The 22,029-nt window shown below is 39.9% G+C and overlaps 1 protein-coding gene across 1 annotated transcript in view; it reads left to right on the plus strand.

The window, feature by feature from the left end:
• The window catches only part of LOC106548578 (electroneutral sodium bicarbonate exchanger 1), a 99,013-nt gene that overhangs the window by 55,842 nt on the left and 21,142 nt on the right, over positions 1-22,029 (plus strand). The window contains exons 9-16 of the mRNA XM_087710434.1: positions 873-960; positions 1,866-2,012; positions 6,353-6,453; positions 9,268-9,442; positions 10,474-10,607; positions 12,660-12,905; positions 16,770-16,875; positions 19,531-19,692. Of these exons, the coding sequence (XP_087566560.1) occupies positions 873-960; positions 1,866-2,012; positions 6,353-6,453; positions 9,268-9,442; positions 10,474-10,607; positions 12,660-12,905; positions 16,770-16,875; positions 19,531-19,692 (1,159 nt within the window). The remainder of the gene's footprint in view (positions 1-872; positions 961-1,865; positions 2,013-6,352; positions 6,454-9,267; positions 9,443-10,473; positions 10,608-12,659; positions 12,906-16,769; positions 16,876-19,530; positions 19,693-22,029) is intronic.

Consider the following 22,029-nt stretch of genomic DNA (forward strand, 5'->3'; position numbering starts at 1 on the left):
GAGGAAAGTGAAAATTTCATGTAAATGCACATACATTGGGCACAACCTTTGTGTATTTTTCAGAAAACAATATGCACTGATATACAGGAAGAAAGCATGTGTTTGTTTTTTGACATTTGCTAGAAGTGCTGTTCCAAATAATACAGAATCCTTCAGATCAACCAGTGACTAATCAGAAAGGCCCTTTGTTCCTATTCTGTTGAGGATTTTGTTTTGCATTGACTGAATTCTGAAAGGTACCATATGTGATCTGAATGGAAAGGAAGTAGGTTTGCCTCCTACCTTTTTTTTCATAAAGTTGAAGATGACTTTAGGGACAAGAGGCTGCAAGTAGGCGAGACTTTAGTGTAAACAACACAGAGTTGAACAGAGCCTGATGGGTTCAGTAGGGAGTAAATACTGGGGCAAGGGAATATGGAGGAGTAATTTCACCTTCAGAGATTTTTAAAACTGCATACCTGGAGAAAAGTTTCACTGTTCTGGAAGATCTTGGAAATAGCAATAGCACTTAGACTTATATACTGCTTCATAGTGCTTTACAGCTCTCTCTAAGCGGTTTATAGAGTCAGCCTATTGCCCCCAACAATTTGGCTCCTCATTTTACCGACTTCAAAGGATGGAAGGCTGAGTCAACCTTGAACCTGGTGAGATTTGATCTGCCAAACTGCGGGCAGCCGGTGATCAGTAGAAGTAGCCTGCAGTACTGCACTCTAACCACTGCGCCACCTCGCCAAAGGTCTTTTGAAGACTTTTTCCTTTCTTTAATTGGACAGGGTCTGTCTCGTTTTAATGAAACTTAATTTCCAAATGGCTTTAAAATGTTTGACTTATATTGCAACCATTTCTTCTTCTATTTCTCTCTTAATGACCAGGTTCTTGTTTGTCTTGCTGGGTCCAGTAGGGAAAGGACAGCAATATCATGAGATTGGAAGGTCAATGGCTACCCTCATGACTGATGAGGTAAGTGAAGTATGCAAGACATTTCACTCTGTACAGCAGTGTTTCTTAACCTTTGCATGGCTGGGGGATTGTGGGAGTTGAAGTTCAGGTTTCTTAAAAGTCATCAAAATTGAGAAGCACTGTAGGCCTAAGCCATTTACATTTTTTGGATGAACTATACATAAAAGGACACCAACAGAGCAGGGGTGGGTCCCGGCAGGTACTACTGCTGGTTCGCTCGCTCCGTGTGCATCCACAGTGCAATGAAAATTGTTATGTGCATGTGCAGAAGGAAGTTAGCAGCACCTATGGCACTACCCGGAGAACCAGTTTGGGGGTGTGGCAGGCCTGGGGTGCTGCCAGTTCCAGTGACCCAGGCCGCCATACCACTACTGGTTTGGCCAAACTGGTCCGAAACGGTAGGAACCCACCACTGCAACAGAGTCATAAAAGAGTTATAAAAGTCAGGAATAATTACCCCACATGCTTCAAATAAAGCATTAGTAAATACATGGTAGAATTGTTTTTTGTGATGCATACTCTCCTTTTAATATTTACATGACTTGGTTCATTGTAAATTGTAGTAACCTGTAATATGTGTTACTTTCCATTCATATACTATATAATCACAGCCAGTTCTGTTCTTTTTTAATGAGCCATGGTTAGGCAGCTGTGGTTTAAGGTGACTCAGCTAAGTGAAAAAGTGTTTGATTCTGGTTGGAACTTATGCAAAGATGCTGTTTCACTGTCTGTCAAATACTATGTATCTATACATTGTTCCATATTCAAGGTAGATGATTTTAAAGTTTTGCTTGTTTAACCAAAATAGTTGTCCTGACAAAGATTCTGTTTGAGAGAACATATGGGGAAATTAGAATTGATTTAGCTATTATGTGTAAGTAAATGTCTCTCTCCTGTCTGTATAGGTTTTCCACGATGTTGCTTATAAAGCCAAGGATCGAAATGATCTTTTAGCTGGCATTGATGAGTTTCTAGATCAGGTGACTGTGCTGCCACCTGGCGAATGGGACCCATCAATCAGAATTGAGCCACCTAAAAGTGTTCCTTCTCAGGTAAACTATGGCTTACTTCTCTAGCTCAATAAAACAAAATATTTCTTTTTAAAGTATTTGTTTTAAAAATATTTTTAATATTTTTAAAATAAGTCTAATATGGGGGGATACTGTCTGTAAATTAGATGGGTAGAATCATAGCACAATATATATTTGTCATTTATTGGATAAGGTTCCCTAGAGCAGTGTTTCTCAACCTTGGCAACTTGAAGACGTCCGGACTTCAACTCCCAGAATTCCCCAGCCAGCATTTGCTGGCTGGGGAATTCTGGGAGTTGAAGTCCGGACATCTTCAAGTTGCCAAGGTTGAGAAACACTGCCCTAGAGGGCTGTCTCAGCCTTTTGGCTGTTGTAATTGCAAGGAAAGAAAAACAATCCTGCTTGCTTATTGGAAGCTACATCAACACTAAGGCAATTGTTCCAATCAGCTATTGATTGAAACAGATGATAAACTGATAAACTGTATTGTTATTTATTAAGTATTAAACTTGAAATTGAGCAGGTAAAGGAGACAATGATTGCCTGATCTAAAAACTTTGGATATGCAATAGATTTAGAAAAAATGGCAGAAACTGTGGGATAGAAATATTAAGTTGATGATGTCGACTGCATATAAGGAAAATATGTATAAAATGTTTTGTAGATGGCACTTTGCACAAGCAAGACTGGCAAAAATGTATAAAGACAGATTGGCTAAATGTTGGAAGTGTAAACAAGTATCTGGTTCATATTATCATACGTGGTGGACATGACCAAAAGCAAGAAAATATTGGACAAAAATACACACATGGCTGGAAAAAAATGATAAAAAACATATAGAACTGGAAATAGAAATATTTTTGTTGGGCATTCTACCAGAAACATATGATGAAAAGACTACATACTTGATTCTTCATATTTTAACTGCAACTAGAATTGTATTTGCGCAACCATGGAAAGTCAATGAGATTCCGTCTGAGGGTGATGTAATTAAAAAAATCTTAGACTGTGCAGAGATGAACAGATTAACACTTGCTATTAAGGATAAAGAAGAAACTGAATATTTTTTGATACGGAACATATTCTATCAATGGTTAGATAGTAGAAATTTCATCTCCTCCTTAGAAAGGAGGAGATACAATTGGAGGAAATGTAAAGAGGAGAGTTGTTAAAAAAGATGATGTCAAATGTTATCATATTTTCATCTTATTATATTATTAATATGATGGTGAGGAATTATAAGAAAGATGTATAATATAATTATTTAAACATAATTGTACCAGAATACACTGATGAAAATTGGATGTAATAATAACAACAACAACAACAACTATTGTCAGGGGAGAGTACACCAAGAGAGTTAGGAAAATTTTGAAATCTAAATTGAATGGTGGAAATACAATCAAGGCCATAAATATCTGGGCAATACCAGTTATAAGATACACAGCTGGTATAGTTAACTGGACACAAGCTGATTTGGACATTTTGGACCGAAAAACCAGGAAACTAATGACAATGCACTACAGTTTACATCCATGCGGTGATACTGATAGATTATACCTGCCCCGAAAATCAGGTGGCAGAGGATTATTACAAGTGAAGCAAATAGTTGAAGAAGAAAAACACGCACTGGCTGATTATTTAAAAGAAAGTCAAGAACATCTATTAATTGAAGTAAAGAACAAAAATCTACTGAAGGCCCAACAGACGAAACAAGAATACAGAAAAGATGTGATAAAATCAAGAATGGAGAGTTGGCAGAACAAAGCACTGCATGGCCAATTTCTGGAAAAAATAAAAGATAAAGTGGACAGTGAAAAAAACTTGGTTATGGTTAACAGCAGGTACATTAAAGAAAGTAACAGAATCACTAATCCTGGCTGTGCAAGAACAAGCTATCCACACAAATGCCATTAAGGCCAAAATCGAAAAATCCTCTGATGATGCCAAATGCAGACTTTGCAAAGAAGCTGATGAAACTGTTGATCACATACTCAGCTGCTGTAAAAAAATCGCACAGACTGATTATAAATTGCGGCACAATTCAGTAGCACAAATGATCCATTGGAATTTGTGCAAAAATTATAATATTAAAACAGCAACAAACTGGTGGGAACATCAGCCTGAAAAAGTCACCGAAAATCAGATGGTCAAGATCTTGTGGGATTTCCATATACAAACGGACAAAATACTGGTGCATAATACACCAGACATCACATTGGTTGAGAAAAATAATGTCACAATCATAGATATCGCAATACCAGGTGATAGCAGAGTCGCCGAGAAGGAACATGAAAAAATCGCAAAATACCAGGACTTAAAAATCAAAATTCAACGATTATGGCACAAACCAGCAGTGGTAATTCCAGTGGTAATTGGCACACTGGGTGCTATTCCAAAAGCACTGGAATTACATTTAAAACAGTTAAAAATTGACAAAATCACCATCAGTCAAATGCAAAAAGCCACACTGCTTGGATCTGCACGCATATTACAAAAATACGTTACGACGTCCTAGGCCCCTGGGTGGAGCCCGACTAGTAACCAATGCCAAATCCGGCGAAACAACTGGCTGCTGTGATACAATTGTATAATAACTTGGGAGTCCTCCTGGACCCACAGCTGACCTTTGATCATCATCTGTCGGCTGTGACCAGGGGGGCATTTGCCCAGGTTCGCCTGGTGCACCAGTTGCGACCCTACCTGAACCGGGAGGCTCTCACAACAGTCACTCGTGCCCTTGTGACCTCTAGGCTGGAATACTGCAACGTGCTCTACATGGGGCTGCCCTTGAAGAGCATCCGGCAACTTCAGCTAGTACAGAATGCGGCCGCGCGAGTGATTGTGGGTGCACCTCGGTTCGCCCACATAACACCTATCCTCCGCGAGCTGTGCTGGCTACCTGTTAATCTCCGGGTGCGCTTCAAGGTGCTACTTACCACCCATAAAGCCCTCCATGGTAGTTGATATGGGTACTTGAGAGACCGCCTCCTGCCAATTACCTCCTTGCGACCTATTAGATCACACAGATTAGGCCTCCTCCGAGTTCCATCCGCCAGTCAGTGTCGACTGGCAACTACGCGGAGGAGAGCCTTTTCAGTAGTAGCTCCGACCCTTTGGAACAATCTCCCCGTGGAGATTCGTACCCTCACCACCCTCCAGACCTTCCGCACAGCCCTCAAGATCTGGCTATCCCGTCAGGCCTGGGGTTAAAGATTATAATCCGTCCCCTCCCGAATGATGAATGAATGTTGCTTCTATTTTTAATTACGTACTGTTTTTATATGTCATTGTGTGTACTCCCTTCCCTATACGTTGTAAGCCGCCCTGAGTCCCCTCAGGGAAAAGGGCGGCCTATAAATAAATTTATCTATCTATCTATCTATCTATCTATCTATCTATCTATCTATCTATCTATCTATAATAATAATGAAAACACTAATTGTGTGCAAATGAAATTGCAGGTAGTCCTCGACCTATGACCATAATTGAGCTCAAAATTTCTATTGCTAAGTGAGAGACATTGTTAAGTGAGATTTGCCCCATTTCATGACCTTAAATTAGTCAGTCATGTTACGACCTTAAATTAGCTATCCTTTTATGTTGCAAAAAGAATCACATGACCCTGGGACACTGCAACTATCATAAATGTGAATTGGTTGCCAAGTGTCCAGATTTTGATCTTGTGACCCTGGGAATGCTGCAACAGTTGTAAGTGTGAAAAATGGTTATGTCACTTTTTCAGTGCTGTTGTAACTTTGAACAGTCGCTAAATGAATGACTGTAAATCGAGGACTACCTGTATGACATTTATATGGCTTTTGATATACAGTAGTTGTCAGGCCTGGAAGTCATCTTTTGCGTTGGCCTTCAGGCCTGCCACAATTATTGCTGTGGGAAACTGGGAGGGAGCATTATATGGAGTGGGGTAGATAGAGTCAAAATAACATTCCTTTCTCAGAAAGTCAAGGTCATCCTGGCCGGCACCTGGAGTGGCATGACTGGGAGGCATCTCCAGTTGGGACGGTGCCTGATTGGACCATGTGATGGATGTGTGGGTGCTGGGCAGGGACTTCAACTTTCAACTTGGGTGGGGAAAACTTGGAAACTTTCAAATTCATTTTTTTCCAGATGTGCCAATATGACAGCTCTAATAAAATGGAACTTTGAGAAATCTCAAACCTCTGACTCTTTTTTCATTGGGGACTTGGAACCCTGACAGTAACGTTGCAGTTGTAAGATTAGGTTTAGCCTCCAATTTGAAATTGTTGGTTGTTTTTTTTAAAGGCCACTCTGCCTGCCTTGCACTGATTCAAAAACTAGCAGAATCATGTTAATTTGTCATACTTCCTTTTTATTAGTATAAGAGGAAGATGCGAGGAACGCCAAACTTCTCTAATGGAAAGATTTGTGATGATGAGATGGAGGATCACGAGGGGCCAGAGCTCAAGAGAACAGGAAAGTGAGTTATGGGAGTCTTCTTCCAAAGCAGCGATAAGCAATCTTTTTACTAGCTAGTACTGCATTTTAAAAAGTATTTGACCTCTGGGGCCTGCAGGGGACATGGCCAATGACATCCTTGCATCAATGCAATGGAGAGATTGAAATTATTGACTTATTTTGGGAGTGTTTTAAGAGGTTAAATGCCTCTAGCTTAAGATGCTGATTTTCCCCTCTAGAATAATAATAATAAAAACATTGGCAGAGTCCAATCATTATTAAAGAGGGAGATGAGCGGTTAAGAAGTGTGAAATATAAATAAATAAATGAAATAACTTTTCCAAAATTGTAAGACTTTCATTTTGCCCAACACTACTGTGTTTCCCCAAAAATAAGACAGGGTCTTATTTTCTTTTGACCCCTGAAATAAGCACTTGGCCTTATTTTTTGGAAGATCTTATTATTTTTGAGGTGCAGGAGGCGGTGAGCGTAGTCACCTCATGGCTGCTGCTGTTTTGCAATATTTTGGGGGAGGGCTTACTTTCAAGGGAAGGCTTATTTTAGTGCATGTGCTCAAAAGCTCAATTGGGCTTATTATCCGGGGAGATCTTATTTTTAGGGAAACAGGTTATTACTACAAACTGCATGCAAGAGTTTTTGCATGGTTGCAGAAGTAGTGGTTGTGGGCCGTATACTGTCCAAACTTTTACTAAAGGAAATTTTCCCATTTTTCATTACAAGAGCTCTAAAAACTCAGTGACACCTTATGAACTAGATTCAGGTAGTCCTCAAGGTACTACCACAATTGGGACTAGAATTTCTGTTCCTAATCAAGACAGTTGTTAAGTGAGTCACACCCATTTTTACAATCTATTTTGCTATGGTTGCTAAGTGAATCACAGTTAAGTTAAATGAATTACGCTGTTAAGCAAATTTGCCCCCCCCCCCCATTAATTTTGCTTGTCAGAAGCCATTGAAGAAGGTTGCAGATGGGGAATCAGATGGCCCTGGAATGCTGTAACCATTATAAATACAAAGTGCCTAAATTTTTATCACATGACCGTGGGAATGCTGTGTGAGTTGTAGTGTAGTTTTCAGTACCACTGTAACTTTGAACTGTTGTATGTCTATGAATGGCTGTAAGTCTAGGAGTACTTGCAGTACTGGTAGATTTAGGATGGCGATATCTGGACAACTTTTGAAGAATTGGCCCAGATCACTTTTGCTAGCACTGAGGACTATAATGAGAAAGAAAATGTCCTGGTAGTATGGAACAGAGGAATCTCAGTATTTATTTATTTATTAGAATTTGTCAAACAAGAATAAAAGAAAAAAAATACATTGACAGGGACGATAGGCACATTAGTACAATTATACAAGCCCCCTCTACTGACCGATTAAGTATGAATTAAGGTCCACGGATGTCAATTTGTGACTGAAACTGAAAATTTGTCACTGACACAACTGGATCAATAGAACATTCCAGACTTTGACCACTCTATTACAGAAATCATATTTTTTTACAGTCAAGCTTAGAATGATTTACATTGAGTTTAAAGCAGTTGTTTGTGCGTGTATTATTGCGATTAAAAATCATTTACAGGTGAAGCATTACTAAGTATAATTTGTTATGCAATACACTAGGTCTGATCGCAAGTGATACAGGTCTGAGTTATCCAAACCAAGAATTTTGAGCCTAGTAACGTAGGGAATTCTATTGTGTATAGAAGAGTGCAAAACTTTTCTTGTGAAATACTTCTGAACCTGCTCAATTGTACTGATGTCTGATAGATGGTGGGGATTCCAGACAGTTGAACAATATTCTAAGATTGGTCTAGCATGGGTTTTATAAGTTTTAATTAACAATATAATATTTCCAGAAAAAAAAGCTTCACAAAATTAAATTTACAATTCTTAATGCTTTTTTTTAAAGCAACGCTGTTAAAGTGAATTTTGGAGCATAGATAGTCAGAGATAAATACACCTAGGTCCTTGATAAAGTGAGGCTCATCTGCTAGATCAGTACCACCTAGCTTATACTGGACATTCTGATTATGTTTACCAATATGTAAGACATTTATTAATCAAAATTTGAAGCTGCCAAATAGATGACAATTCAGACACATAGTCAAGATCCCTTTGCAAAACAACAGAATTATCTGCAGTATTCAATAATTTTACATCATCGGCAAAAAGAACGCAATTGCTTTTAAGTTGATCCCATAAATCGTCGATATAGAACAGGAAAAATGTGGGACCTAAAACGCTGCCTTGCGGAACACCACTGCTAACTGACGCAGGATTAGACAGCGAGTTCCCTATTTTGACTTTTTGCAGTCTATCAGACAGAAAAGCAGCAATCCACTTGTGCAAAGGTCCAGAAAAGTTTAATTTCAGCAGCAGTTTATGATGTACTACTGTATTCAAAGCCTTACAAAAATCTATGCAAATTGCATCCTAAGCTTTACCTTGATCAAGACATGTAGTCCAGATCTTTTTACAGTGGAAAAGTTGTAAATTACAGGACGAATTTTTCCTAAAGCCAAACTGTTTGTCGGATAGCAAGTTGTTTGTCTTTAAGTGGTGAACGATGGATTGGTTTATAATTGATTCCATAACTTTGCATGTAACACAGCACAGTTTGAATCAAATGCAAGCTTATATAAACAAGAATTGTGGACAAATAATGGGACGAATATGTCAAAGGCAAAGAGCTGCCACTCCACTTTCAATATTATGTGTTTGGAAATCGTTTATCTCTAGCCATGTTGTTATTATATTTAACCCATTGCTGTGAATCCACCGTATCTTTGAAATTTCTATCCTTGCTTTTCAGGCTCTTTGGTGGCTTGATCTTGGATATAAAACGGAAAGCTCCTTGGTACTGGAGCGACTATAAAGATGCTTTGAATTTGCAGTGTTTAGCTTCCTTTCTCTTCCTGTATTGTGCCAGTATGTCTCCTACGATCACCTTTGGGGGCCTGCTTGGAGAAGCAACAGAGGGAGAAATAGTAAGAACATTTTCCCCTCCTTCCTTTTATGTGTTATGAATAATTGTCAAGGTAGGTGACAACAAAACCAGAATTACAAAAGCAGTGGATATGTAACCTCACCCCTGTTGGTCTGTATACTATTTTGCATTATTAGATCATTGCTTTAAACCATTAGTGCATTTTTTTCATCAAGGTTTTAAGTGTGTGGTGATCCATCCACATAATTTTACAAGGGCCTCAGAAATTTCTGGACTTCCTATGTTTCCCATCTTCTCTTTTTTTCTTACTGGAAGAAATTGATGAAGTAGCTTCAGCATGCCTTATGTATAGAAGTACAAGGCACTGTTGATGCAAAAATTACCCCATTCATTTTCTATGTCCTGTTAATAGAATTTTAAAACTGCACCCCTACAAAAAATGTGGCCTTCAGATATTCATTTCTAATATAAGGCACATACTTTAATTACTTTTTTGGAAGAGGAGATTAAAATTAGTTAGCTGGATATATTTCAACCAATCTTTCATATTCACTGTTAAATCCTGGACAGTTTGATTGATGGATTCATTCATTCATTTCGTTCATCTTTAGAATGTTTATTGCAGTTTTTAGGGGGAATTAACCTTCATGAACATAAAGAAGGGCAGCTATTTAGAATATTAATCTTCAGTAGAAGTTAATTTGAGAAGCACCTTCCATTTCAGAAGATAAGAAACTGAATTTGCCAACACTGTCATTTTTCTCAATGTGGCTATGTGACATATGGCAAAAGTGCTGCTTTTCCCACATCACATCAGATCTGTCTCCTGAATTAAAATAAATGTGTGAAGGGAAGAAGAATGTTAGTTCAGATGCCCCTAATCAGAGTTCAGCCAACTGGTCACCTTGACCTGTCTTTAATGATAATTCATAGAGAGAAGAAATTAAAGCAATTAAATTAAATACCCTGTTTTCTGACCTCTGAATCCTAAAGAGGGAATGGCTGCATGTACTGTCAGCCTGACCCATTATGACAGCCCTTCTTTTCTTCTGTTTGTGCTCAAACCTGCAGAGTGCTATAGAATCCTTGCTTGGAGCTTCGCTCACTGGAGTGGTCTACTCTCTCTTTGCTGGCCAGCCTCTCACCATCTTGGGAAGTACTGGACCAGTACTGGTTTTCGAGAAAATTTTATTCAAGTTCTGCAAGTAAGGTTATGTACTTTTACAAGGGATGATGGTGATGATGAATCTAATAGAGATAAGTTAACTAACCCATTTCTAACTGCTGACCTCTCAATCCTCTTTTATAAAACAAAACAAAATGTGAATCAAGATCACGTGAAGTGTTAATACCACTTTATAATGCCTTGGTAAGGCCACACTTGGAATACTGCCTTCAGTTTTGGTAGCCACGGTGTAAAAAGATGTGGAGACTCTAGAAAGAGTGCAGAGAAGAGCAACAAAGATGAATAGGGGATTGGAGGCTAAAGCATATGAAGAATGGTTGCAGGAACTGGGTATGTCTAGTTTAATGAAAAGAAGGACTGGGGAGACATGATAGCAGTGTTCCAATATCTCAGGGGTTGCCACAAAGAAGAGGGAGTCAAACTATTCTCCAAAGCACCTGAGAGTGGAACAAGCCATGGGTGGAAACTAATCAAGGAGAGAAGCAACTTAGTACTAAGGAGAACTTTCCTTGGAACAACTTGCCTCCAGAAGTTGTGAATTCTCCAACACTGGAAGTTTTTAAGAAGATGTTGGATAATCATTTGTCCGAAGTGGTGTAGGGTTTCCTGCCAGGCAGGGGGTTGCACTAGAAGACCTCCAAGGTTCCTTCCAACTCTGTTATTCTATTCCTATTCCTATTCCTATTCTACTCTACTCTACTCTACTCTACTCTACTCTACTCTACTCTACTCTACTCTACTCTACTCTACTCTACTCTACTCTACTCTACTCTACTCTACTCTATTCTAGTCTATGAGTACAATTAGGCAGCAGTATTGTAAGCTGGGACTCATTTGAATGCTTAGGAAGCCTGAAATGCTAGTAGAGCAGAAAATGGGAAATTCTGATACAATTTTGATGCATGCATGGATATATTATATCTGAATATCTGAAGAGAAGTAGTGTTCCATCCCTTTCCACTTCCTAGGAAAAGTTATGGTTAGTATTCCCAACATAGGTACTAATTGTCAGCAGTTATTTCTCTGCTCTCTTCAGATTCAAACCCTGGCTTTGATTGATAATAACAACTCCACATCCAAAATAGTAGAGAAAGGTAATCTAATCTGGAATGCTGGCAGATTTCTATAGAAAACATACGTATTTGGCCAAAAAATATTACAGAATTTTAAAATGTGCCATGTTGCCTGGGAGTTCCCTCATTATTTCTTCAATGGATTATTCCACTCATATTCTGTGAATCCCACTTCCTGCTTAAATCATTGTGGATTTAATCAGAAGGTTTTGTGACTTGTGAAAAATAGGCTGAATGAAGAGAAGAGATGAACTGCTTCTTTATAATTTATCCAATTTTGAATTTGAAACTAGCTTTGTGATGATTCTAAGGTGGAAATTTTAGAATGTTTAAGGTGCTTTAGATGGCAGTCATTTTTCAATCACCAACCCATATCAGTGTATATAGTTTTCAGCCATTACAGGTAGTCCTTGTTTACTGCCCACTTGTTCAAAGTTACAACAGTATTGAACAAGGAGACTTATGTCTGGTCTTGAAGTTGCAGCTGTTTCTGCATCCCTGCAGTTCTGCATTCCCCGTATATGATTTTCATGGCCAGCTTCTGACAAGTAAAGCCAATGGGGAAATGGGCAGACAGTTGCAAGTCACAGTCATGCAATGTCATTTAATAATGGGTGATTAGCTTAATGGCCACAGCCAGAACTGATGAGCTGATGTTATAAGTCGAGCATGGCCATCATAAATATGAGCACCAAACGTCTGAATTTTGAACATGTGGCCATGGCATAGCTGCAAAGGTTGTAAGTATGAAAAACGGCCGTAAATCACTTTTTTCAATGCCAATGTAAATTCGAACGGTCACTAACAAACTGTTGTAAGTCAAGGACTACCTTTATTGACACCTCTTATAGAATTGGTAGGAGTGGAGAAAAGATCAATTAGTGGACAGCTTAGTGAAGCTTAACAATTATTGCATTTCAATACTTTTACAATTTTATGATCAGAATTATTTCAGCATGTAACGTTTCTTGTTTCTTATCTTTGGCACACCTTTGCAGAGACTATAAGCTTTCTTATCTTGCTCTGCGAACCTGCATTGGCCTGTGGACAACATTCATGTGCCTTGTGCTTGTGGCCACCGACGCTAGCTCTATGGTCTGCTACATCACTCGGTTTACAGAAGAAGCTTTTGCCTCTCTGATCTGCCTCATTTTCATTTTTGAGGCCATAGAGAAGCTGTTTACGTTGGGAAGGACTTACCCATTTTACATGGATAGCAATCTGGACCACCTGACCTTCTATTAGTGAGTCGCTGTTGTTTTTTCTATTTCAAACAAAAAATGGTTTACTGTACTTTAATTGCTTTGCTTCAATATATTTAAATTCATCAACTGGCATAAGATTCCTAATTGTGCAGAAATAGCAATAACACTTAGACTTCTGTGTCACCATGCACTGCTTTACAGCACTCCCTGGGAGGTTTACAATGTCAGCATATTGCCCCCAACAGTCTGAGTCCTCATTTTACCGATCTCAGAAGCTGGAAGGGGGAGTCAACCGTGAGCCCTGTCAGGATTGAACTCCAGGCTGTGGGCAGAATTAGCCTGCAATACTGTATTCTAACCACTGTGCCACCAGGACTTCCTAAATAAGAAACAAAGAAGGCAATTAACACCTACTGGTAACAATAGTCAGATAAGAGATCTGGTGTGTAGTAGATTCACTGGAGCAGATATAGACTCTCTAGTTAGGACCTTGCAAGCTTGAGATAATACAGTATATAGCAGTGATGGCGAACCTTTTTCGCCTCAGGTGCTAAAAAGCATGTGGGTGCCCACTCCCATAATTTAATGACCCTCCTGCCATGCTCCCTGCACATGTGTGCGTGACACCCCCACTGCCCTGTACATGACTTTCTAGGAGTCTGGGGAGGGCGAAAACAACCTCCCATGCCCCCAGAGGCCCTCCGGAGGCCAAAAACAGCCTGTTCCCCAACTTCTGGTGGGCCTGGTAGGTCCATTTTTCATCCTCCCCAGGCTCCAGAGGCTTTCTAGGAGACCGTTGTCCAACTTCCGGGTTGCCCGTTGGGCTATTTTTTCCCCCTCTGGAGACTTCAGGGAAGCCTCCTGAAGCCTCCAGAGGGCAAAAAACAACCAAACGCGAAAACTGGAAGTTCAGGAACAAACTTCCGGTTTGCATGTATGGTTGTTTTTCGCCCTCCAGAGGCTTTAGGGAAGCCTCCATAGGGTGAAAAACAGCTGAAAATCAAGGGACAAAATCAGCTGGCCAGCGCAAGCATGTGCGCTGGAGCTGACAGGGCAATGCCTTACGTGCCCTCAGAAATGGGTCCATGTGCCACCTGTGGCATGCGTGCCATAGGTTCTCCATCACGGGTATATAGCATGAATGGGCAATTTATAGCTCTAGGTTGAAGCCCCTTTTTGAGCTCCAAAAGCAAGAGGCATGTACAGGTTGTCCTGTATCAGTGATAGCGGTTGTGGTCTGCTGGCAGCCTGTGCAGCTGGCAGCAGAGTCGGACAGCGAGGAGGTTGGAGAGGAACATGGGCCAGTCCTGGGCTCTGCGTCAGAGGCAGAGAGGGAGCCAGGGCCATCTGGGAGTTATGTGCTGCCCTGGAGCCTCCAGTGTCAGACAGCAGCGAGGCAGAGGAACAGGCTCCCTTGTTCCCAGTGTGCGCATGTGCAGAGCTGCCAGAAGGCAAGAACAGTTAAGATAGAAGGGACGACTCAGGAGTAATACTTGGAGGTGATTGGCCCCTCCCATAGGACATAAAGGAGCAGCAAAGGCACGGGAGCCTTTGCAGGAAGCAACTTGGTTCATGCTGGTCAGTTTACCTTCTGAAACTCCTTTTTGACTCTTTGCTCTGTGTGGCCTTGCCAAACTAATTGCCAATTAAATCTTTGGCAGTGTTTTCAAAGAAGATAAAGGTGGGTGCTTATGAGCCTTGTCCTGACAGACTTTGGCAGCCTACTACTCTTTACAACTATTTGGGACTCATTATGGGCTGTGAATGAATATAATTCACAGCCTTTGAAATAAAAAGAACATTTTTGGACCTAAGCATGTGCTTTTTACTGTACGAGGAAGCCTAGATGAGAACAATACCTTCTTGATTCACTCCTTGTCCTTCTTGAACTCTAGTGATGGAGGAGATATGGTGATAGCTTTTTTGCATTTGAAAGAGACTCAATATTTCCTTTGCTAGTAGGGGGATGACTTATGGAAGAAATAATTTAAGTTTGGACAGAACTGATTTGGTAAAAAAAAAAGACAATTCAGACAATTCATATATTATTATTAAAATTACCATATTTTTCAGAGTATAAGACGCACCCTTTTCCCCCTTAAAAGAGGGTGAAAATTTGGATGTGTCTTATACACTGAATGTAGCCCCACCCACCCACTGGCCCCAATCCTTTGGCCTCTGCTTCCCAGCAATTTACCTCTTTGCAGCAAATGGGGGGGGGGAGGCTTGCGGAGGCTTCAATAAGCTGTAGCAATCCCTGCAGCCTCTAACAGCTGATGATCAGGATAAATTGAAAGTGAAACTTGCTGTTTGCTCCACGTGACAAATTGCTGGGAGGCAGAGGCAGATTTTTTTTCTTGTGCTAATCAGGCTGTTTGCTGCAAGGAGGTAAGTCAACAACTACAAATGCCTATGGAATGTTCAAATTATTAGACTTATTTTTTAAAGACTGCTTTATTATTATTCTAGAAAACTTAACAAAATGAAGAAGATTTTTAAAATAAATGCTTGATCTGAAGAGGCCCAGTGCTATTGTTTTTAAAAGTGCTATTCTTTTAAATAGCAGAGAATAACTATACTTCCAGAAAGCACATCAATTTTAACAGCATCTGTACAAGTATAGTCTGAAATATAACACTACAGCGTATATTGTCTGTACTGTTTGTTGCAAGGAGGCAAATTGCTGGGAGGTAGAGGCAGATATTTTCCCCTTGTTTTCCTCCCTAAAATCTAGGTGAGTCTTATACTTTGGAGCATCTTATACTCCGAAAAATACGGTATTATTATTCCTATATTGTTAAAATGAAATCGTGCTTTCATATAATTGTTGATTAGTTTTATCTTGGATTAACAAAGATTGAAATACTTTTTAAAAGTCTGCAGTGACATTAGTAAATGTGTGCAAAACATTTTGAATCCGATTGCCTCAAATGGGTCCCCCCTCCTCCTTTTGATCCTGGTACACTTGTTATAAAACAACTGTTTTACATTGACACAAGCCATCACTTTTGAAGTGTTTTGAACTCTGAAATGAAATCATCCAAAGGCCAACAACTTCACAAGTATATGTGGCCAAGTAATTTCTTTGTTATTTCATCCATCTTCAATTGAGCCAAATGGTAATTTGTCCTGTGATTTGTAAACTCATGCAAAAATATTAAAGTGTTCAAGATTTTTAAAGATTTATTTTACATTGGCTGCTTACTACCTTTGGCTGAGTTTAGACAAATAATTGATGCCAGTTTGGATGAAGGGCTAAAGACATTGGATTAAAAGTAAAGGTTCCCCTCGCACATATGTGCTAGTTGTTCCTGACTCTAGGGACTGGTGCTCATCTCTGTTTCAAAGCTGAAGAGCCAGCACTGTCCAAAGATGTCTCTGTTCATGTGGCTGGCAGGACTAAATGGCGAAGGTGCACGGAGTGCTGTTACCTTCCCACCAAAGGTGGTTCCTATTTTTCTACTTGCATTTTTACATGCTTTCAAACTACTAGATTGGCAGAAGCTTGGACAAGTAACGGGAGCTCACTCCATTATGTGGCGCTAGGGATTTGAACTGCCGACCTTTCTATTCGACAAGTTCAGCGTTTTAGCCACTGAGCCACTGCGTCCCTTGACATTAGACTATCAGCAAGGAAACCTGAATTCTAGTCCTGCCTTAGTCATGAGAACTAGCTGAATGACTTTGGGCCAGTCCCTCTCACTACAACTCATCTCATCCAGGTGGTTGTTGTAGGGAAAATAGGAGGAAACATGACTATGCAGAGTTTATTAAATAATGGCAAATACAAATCACAACAAGCCAATAGAAACTTTCAAAAGTTGTTGGACCAGAGACTTGGGCTTTCAGAAGTAAACGTGGTTTTATGCGTGATGCTCATTAACTCTTTTCTGTGCCCACTAGCTGCAGATGTGCAGCTCCTACCAAACCCAATAATGAAACCCTGGCGTATTGGAGCACCAACAATATCGACCCTTCCAAAGTTGTCTGGGCTAATATGACTGTCTCTGTAAGTATATGAGCTTGACCTGCCATGCATAGTTGACACAATGATTTCTGTGATAACATTACTCATTGATTGGAATTGAAAATTAGTCTTTGTAAAAGGGATGGAGAATTACATCCATTTCCTTTCCACCAAACCAGTGATGGATGGAAGGAATTAAAAAAAATATTATTTATTATTATTATTTATGTTCATTGATTTATCTCACAAATTCCATTTCCATTTCTATATTGAACAGTGTGTTTTCTAGGTGCCCAAAGTGTTAAAATGTAAACATCATAAACATATATGCAATAATATCAATCGTTATTGAAAAGTATACTATCTTCCATTATGATATCAATTATATAACCATCCATTTCTATATTGAACAGTGTGTTTTCTAGGTGTCCGGAGTTTTAAAATATAAATATCATCACAATCATTATAATCATGTACATATAGACATGTGTATGTATATGCAATAGTATCAGTCGTTATTGAAAATTATACTATCTTTCATTATGATATTAGGAACATATATATATATATATATATATATATATATATATATATATATATATATATATATATATATATATATATATATATATATAATATATATAGATTTTACAACCCCCGGTATGCCCAAATATGGGAGGAAGATCACTACATCCATTCTCTGTCCTTTGGCTCGTCACAAGAGACCATCCAGACAGAACCCAATATTTTTATTTATTTATTTATCAGCACAAATATAATATTATATATATATAATATTATATATATATATATATACGCCTCTTCCCTCTTCCTGGATTCACTCAGATGTTTTTAAAACTCACAGCCTGTGCCCAGCACATACTTCCAGCCCCTCTGCCTTTTCCCTCTTCCTAGATTCACTCAGAAGTTTTTAAAACTCACAGCCTGTGCACACACAAACTTTTTAAAAAACCCACAGCCTGTGCCCAGCACACACTTCCAGCCCCTCTGTCTCTTCCCTCTTCCTGAATTCACTCAGACGTTTTTAAAACTCATAGCCTATGCACACTCATACACTTCCAGCCCCTCTGCTTCTTCCCTCTTCCTGAATTCATTCAATGTTTTTAAAACTCACAACCTAGGCACATGCACACTCTTCCAGCCCCTCTGCTTCTTCCCTCTTCCTGAATTCATTCAACGTTTTTAAAACTCACAGCCTATGCACATGCACACTCTTCCAGCCCCTCTGCCTCTTCCCGCTTCCTGAATTCACTCAGCTGTTTTTTAAAACCCACAGCCTGTGCACATGCACACACTCTTCTAGCAGCCCCTCTGCCTCTTCCCTCTTCTCCAACATCCTCCCCGTCCCACCCCAGCCACTCACCACTTCTTTCTTCTTCTGGTTCTTCAGCATGGTGCGGATGGGTGGGGTGAGTGAAAGAGCGAAGGAGGGGAGGGAGCGTTCCAGTACGGGGCCTCCTGACCAATGGGTACAGGAAGGCATGCTAAATTTCACCATCCAGTATGGCTGTAGCGGTCCATACCGGTTGAAACCCACCCCTGCTTGGGTGGCATAGGCCAGTCCCTCGCCATCTCTGGGATGGCACTGTGGGAGAACATTTGGCCCACGGGCCCCATGTTTGACACATCTGCCATAAAGTAACCAGATCCATGGCCTAAATTCAGCGTGTTTCTCCTGTTCTTCCTACTTATTTTAATAACTGAAGATCTAAGCCAGGGCTGTCAAACTCCTGGCTGACAGGCCAGATGGGTCATGTGCTGGCCATGCTCACGCCCGGTTTAGTGAAGGGGGAAAAAGTCCCAATATGTCACATGACGCCACCGTCATGACATGAGTTTGTCGCCCCTGATCTAAGCCATTAATGCTTTTTTTTTTTTAGTCTTGAATCAATGAAAACACTTGTAGACATTTGAAAAGTAATAATAATCCTTTTAAATAATTATTGGCTAATTTGGACAAAATTAAGTTTTGAATTAAAACTGAAAACAGCTCTTCTAAAGTTGGCCGGGCATATATGTATTCTATTCTGCATATGTTTGTCAATTGCTCTGCTGCTGATTAACTAAACAATAATTAAGCAATTACTTATAAAATGATTGGATTAGTGATATTTCATGCTTTTAATAAATATCACTGCATAATATTCGTTAAACTGTATAAGTTCTGTGCTCTTATATGTGTTTCACTTTGACCTAATTAGGACTAATAAATCAAACAAATTCAATATGTCCACCTGTACCTTTAAGTGGGATGGATTTTTTGTGAGGGATACTTCCAGACTAATCAATTCTTCTTTTGTTTTTAATGCAGAGGGTGTGAATATATCATATTTCATTTTAATTGCATTTTGATTTACACCCCTGATGTTTTTTACTCTGATGCTAAAATTTAAACGCATCTTTTATGCACGCATTGACAATGTTCTGGATTGTAAAAGTTAATATTTTCCCCAAAGCATTATTAAACATGCACAATTATACCTAAGGGTTCTTGTTGCTTGGGAAGAGAACACTACGTTTAACTGCAATTGAGATCTAATTTTGGTTCTTGCGTGACGTTTTCTTCATTTGAGAATTAAGGACCCTTAATGTATTTAAAATGCTTATTTTAGTTTATCCACCGCTAGTCTCGTATCTTTGCTGAAGTCACTGTACCTTTTTATTTTGTCCGATCAGCAATGTCAGGAGATGCATGGAGAATTCATAGGATCTACATGTGGAGCCGAAGGACCTCTTACCCCCGATGTTCTTCTGTGGTGCTTCATCTTGTTCTTTACTACCTATATTTTGTCAAGCACACTGAAGAGATTTAGGAGCACTAGCTATTTCCCCTCAAAAGTAAGTAGATTCCAGCAGCTTAACACTAGTTTTGAAACCCCAACTAATTCCTGTTGTCTGCTTTTCTCTATAATGGCGATTAGATGGATTTCCTCAAATGCATAATTATCTCTAGGAGAGATGGGTAGCATAAACATTAAATTTTAATTAATAAATAATAAATACCACTGTTGGAAATTGAAAGGAATCCCTCCCTTTATTTCTAGGCACTGGAACCAATCTGCATTCAGATGGAAGTCTAGTTCTCTTTGTTTTTCTGTTTTTCTTGTCTTACCTACAGATTGTGGTTTGAAAATCAGTGATACCTCTGGGTTGGGTACAGGATGTCTTCATATACCAATTTCAGGGCAACAGTGGTGGTAGGGGAATATGTTTCTGCCTTCTCCTTTCAGGTACTACAGAGGCAATTTTTGGACACTGTAAGAAGCAAAAGGCTGGGCTAAGAAGGGCATTGACCAGATTTATTTGGCGTAGGTGGTCAAATACTTTGGCCACCTAATGAGAAGGAAGGACTCACTAGAGAAGAGCCTAATGCTGGGAAAGATTCAGGGCAAAAGAAGAAGGAGACGACAGAGAATGAGATAGCTGGATGGAATCACCAAATCACCAAAGCAGTCGGTTTGAGCTTAAATGGACTCCAGAGGATGGTAGAGGACAGGAAGGCCTGGAGGAACTTTGTCCATGGGGTCACAAGGGGTCAGACACAACTTTGCAACTAACAACAAATTTAAGGCGTTTACTGTATTTCTCAGAGTATAAGATGCACCTTTTTCCCTCAAAAAAGAGGCTGAAAATCTGGGTGCATCTTATACACTGAATACAGCATTTTTGCCTCCCAAAGCCCTGCCCCTTCACCAAAATGGCTGTGCAGGGCTTGTAGAAGGCTTTCAGAGAGCTCCTGGGGGCTGGGGATGGCAGAAATGAGTGAAAAACAGGCTGTTTTTTGCTCAATGTTGCCCCCCCCAGCTCTCAGGAGTACTCTATAAGCCTCCTAAAGGCTATGCATGAATTTTTTTTGACAAAAAATGGACCATTTATTGCTCATTTTGGGGGGGGTCTCCACCCCCCAGGAGCACTCTGCAAGCTCCTTAAAGGCTGTTCATGCCTTTTATTGGGGGAAAAACAGGGCCGTTTTTGCGAAAAACGCGCCATTTTTGGGAGGTTAGCAGAATGCAATACCTTTTTTTAAATTTGCCTCTTCAAAACCTTGGTGAGTATTATACTCCAGTGTGTCTTATACTCCGGTGCATCTTATACTCCAAAAAAATACGGTATATAGTTGCCCATTTTAAAACAACTAAGTAGCTCACAACCCATAAAATAACATGCAGTATAAAACTAAAATAATATAAACACAACAATAAAACTAAAAACAGAAAAACCTGGTGCTACAGCCACACTTCTTTGATGCAGCCACATTTCTTATCCCACCCTAACCCCATCCTGTCCCAAGGAAGAGCCAGGTTTTAAATGCTTTCTCTGGAAGGATAGGATAGGAACCTGTCAGTTCTCAAAGGGGAGACTGAATTCCAGAGGGCAGAGTTTGCAATGGAAAAGGACATGCTTGCCGGAATCCATTAGTTGGCAGGGTTTAAGAAAAGGAGACCCAAAGTGTTTCCATCTGGTAGGATGCACAGTTGTCCTCAGGGAGAGAGGAGTCTGTAGACATAGAACCTGGTTCCATGCCATGTAGGGCTTTAAAAACAAAACAATAACCAGCACCTGAAATTGCACTTCGAAAAAATTGCACTTGGGAGTAAATACTGCTCATATATCAGGGGTGTAACATGGATTAACCTAGGAATGTCCAACACTGTGAGTTCTATTGCATTCTGGACCAATTGTAACTTCTAGGTAGTCTTCAAGGGCAGCCTTATTTAGAACATGTTGTAATAATCCGAACAGGAAGTAACCAAGACATGAGTGATCACGAGCTAAGCCTCCTGGCCCAGGAAAGAGCACAGGTGGGCAGAAGATTAATCTGTGGAAACTCCACCAACAGTTACCACCCTCTGATCAAGCAGTAGCCACAAGTCCAGGAGAATCCCCAAATTACGCACCAGCTTTATCCAATAAGTCAAAGATGACAAATCTCCAGGCCTGAAAGGGCCAAAAACCAAAAGCCACTCCAACTTCCCAGGATTGAGTCAAAGTCAATTCCTCTCTTTCCATACCCTCATAGCTTCAAGGCACTAGGTCTATACCTCTAAACCCTGATTTCATGAAAGTTATTTTCAGATTTGGGGAGCAATTATTCATCAGGTTTACAGGGCATCTATTCAATATCCAGCAGGTGTCCTGGTTGGCAATATGAATATCATACATCCAACACTTGGT

The sequence above is a fragment of the Thamnophis sirtalis genome, unplaced genomic scaffold (assembly GCF_051295495.1).
Source record: "Thamnophis sirtalis isolate CommonGarterSnake01/CBP01778 unplaced genomic scaffold, rThaSir2_p1.2 scaffold_3, whole genome shotgun sequence".
NCBI classification, from domain to species: Eukaryota; Metazoa; Chordata; class Lepidosauria; order Squamata; family Natricidae; genus Thamnophis; species Thamnophis sirtalis.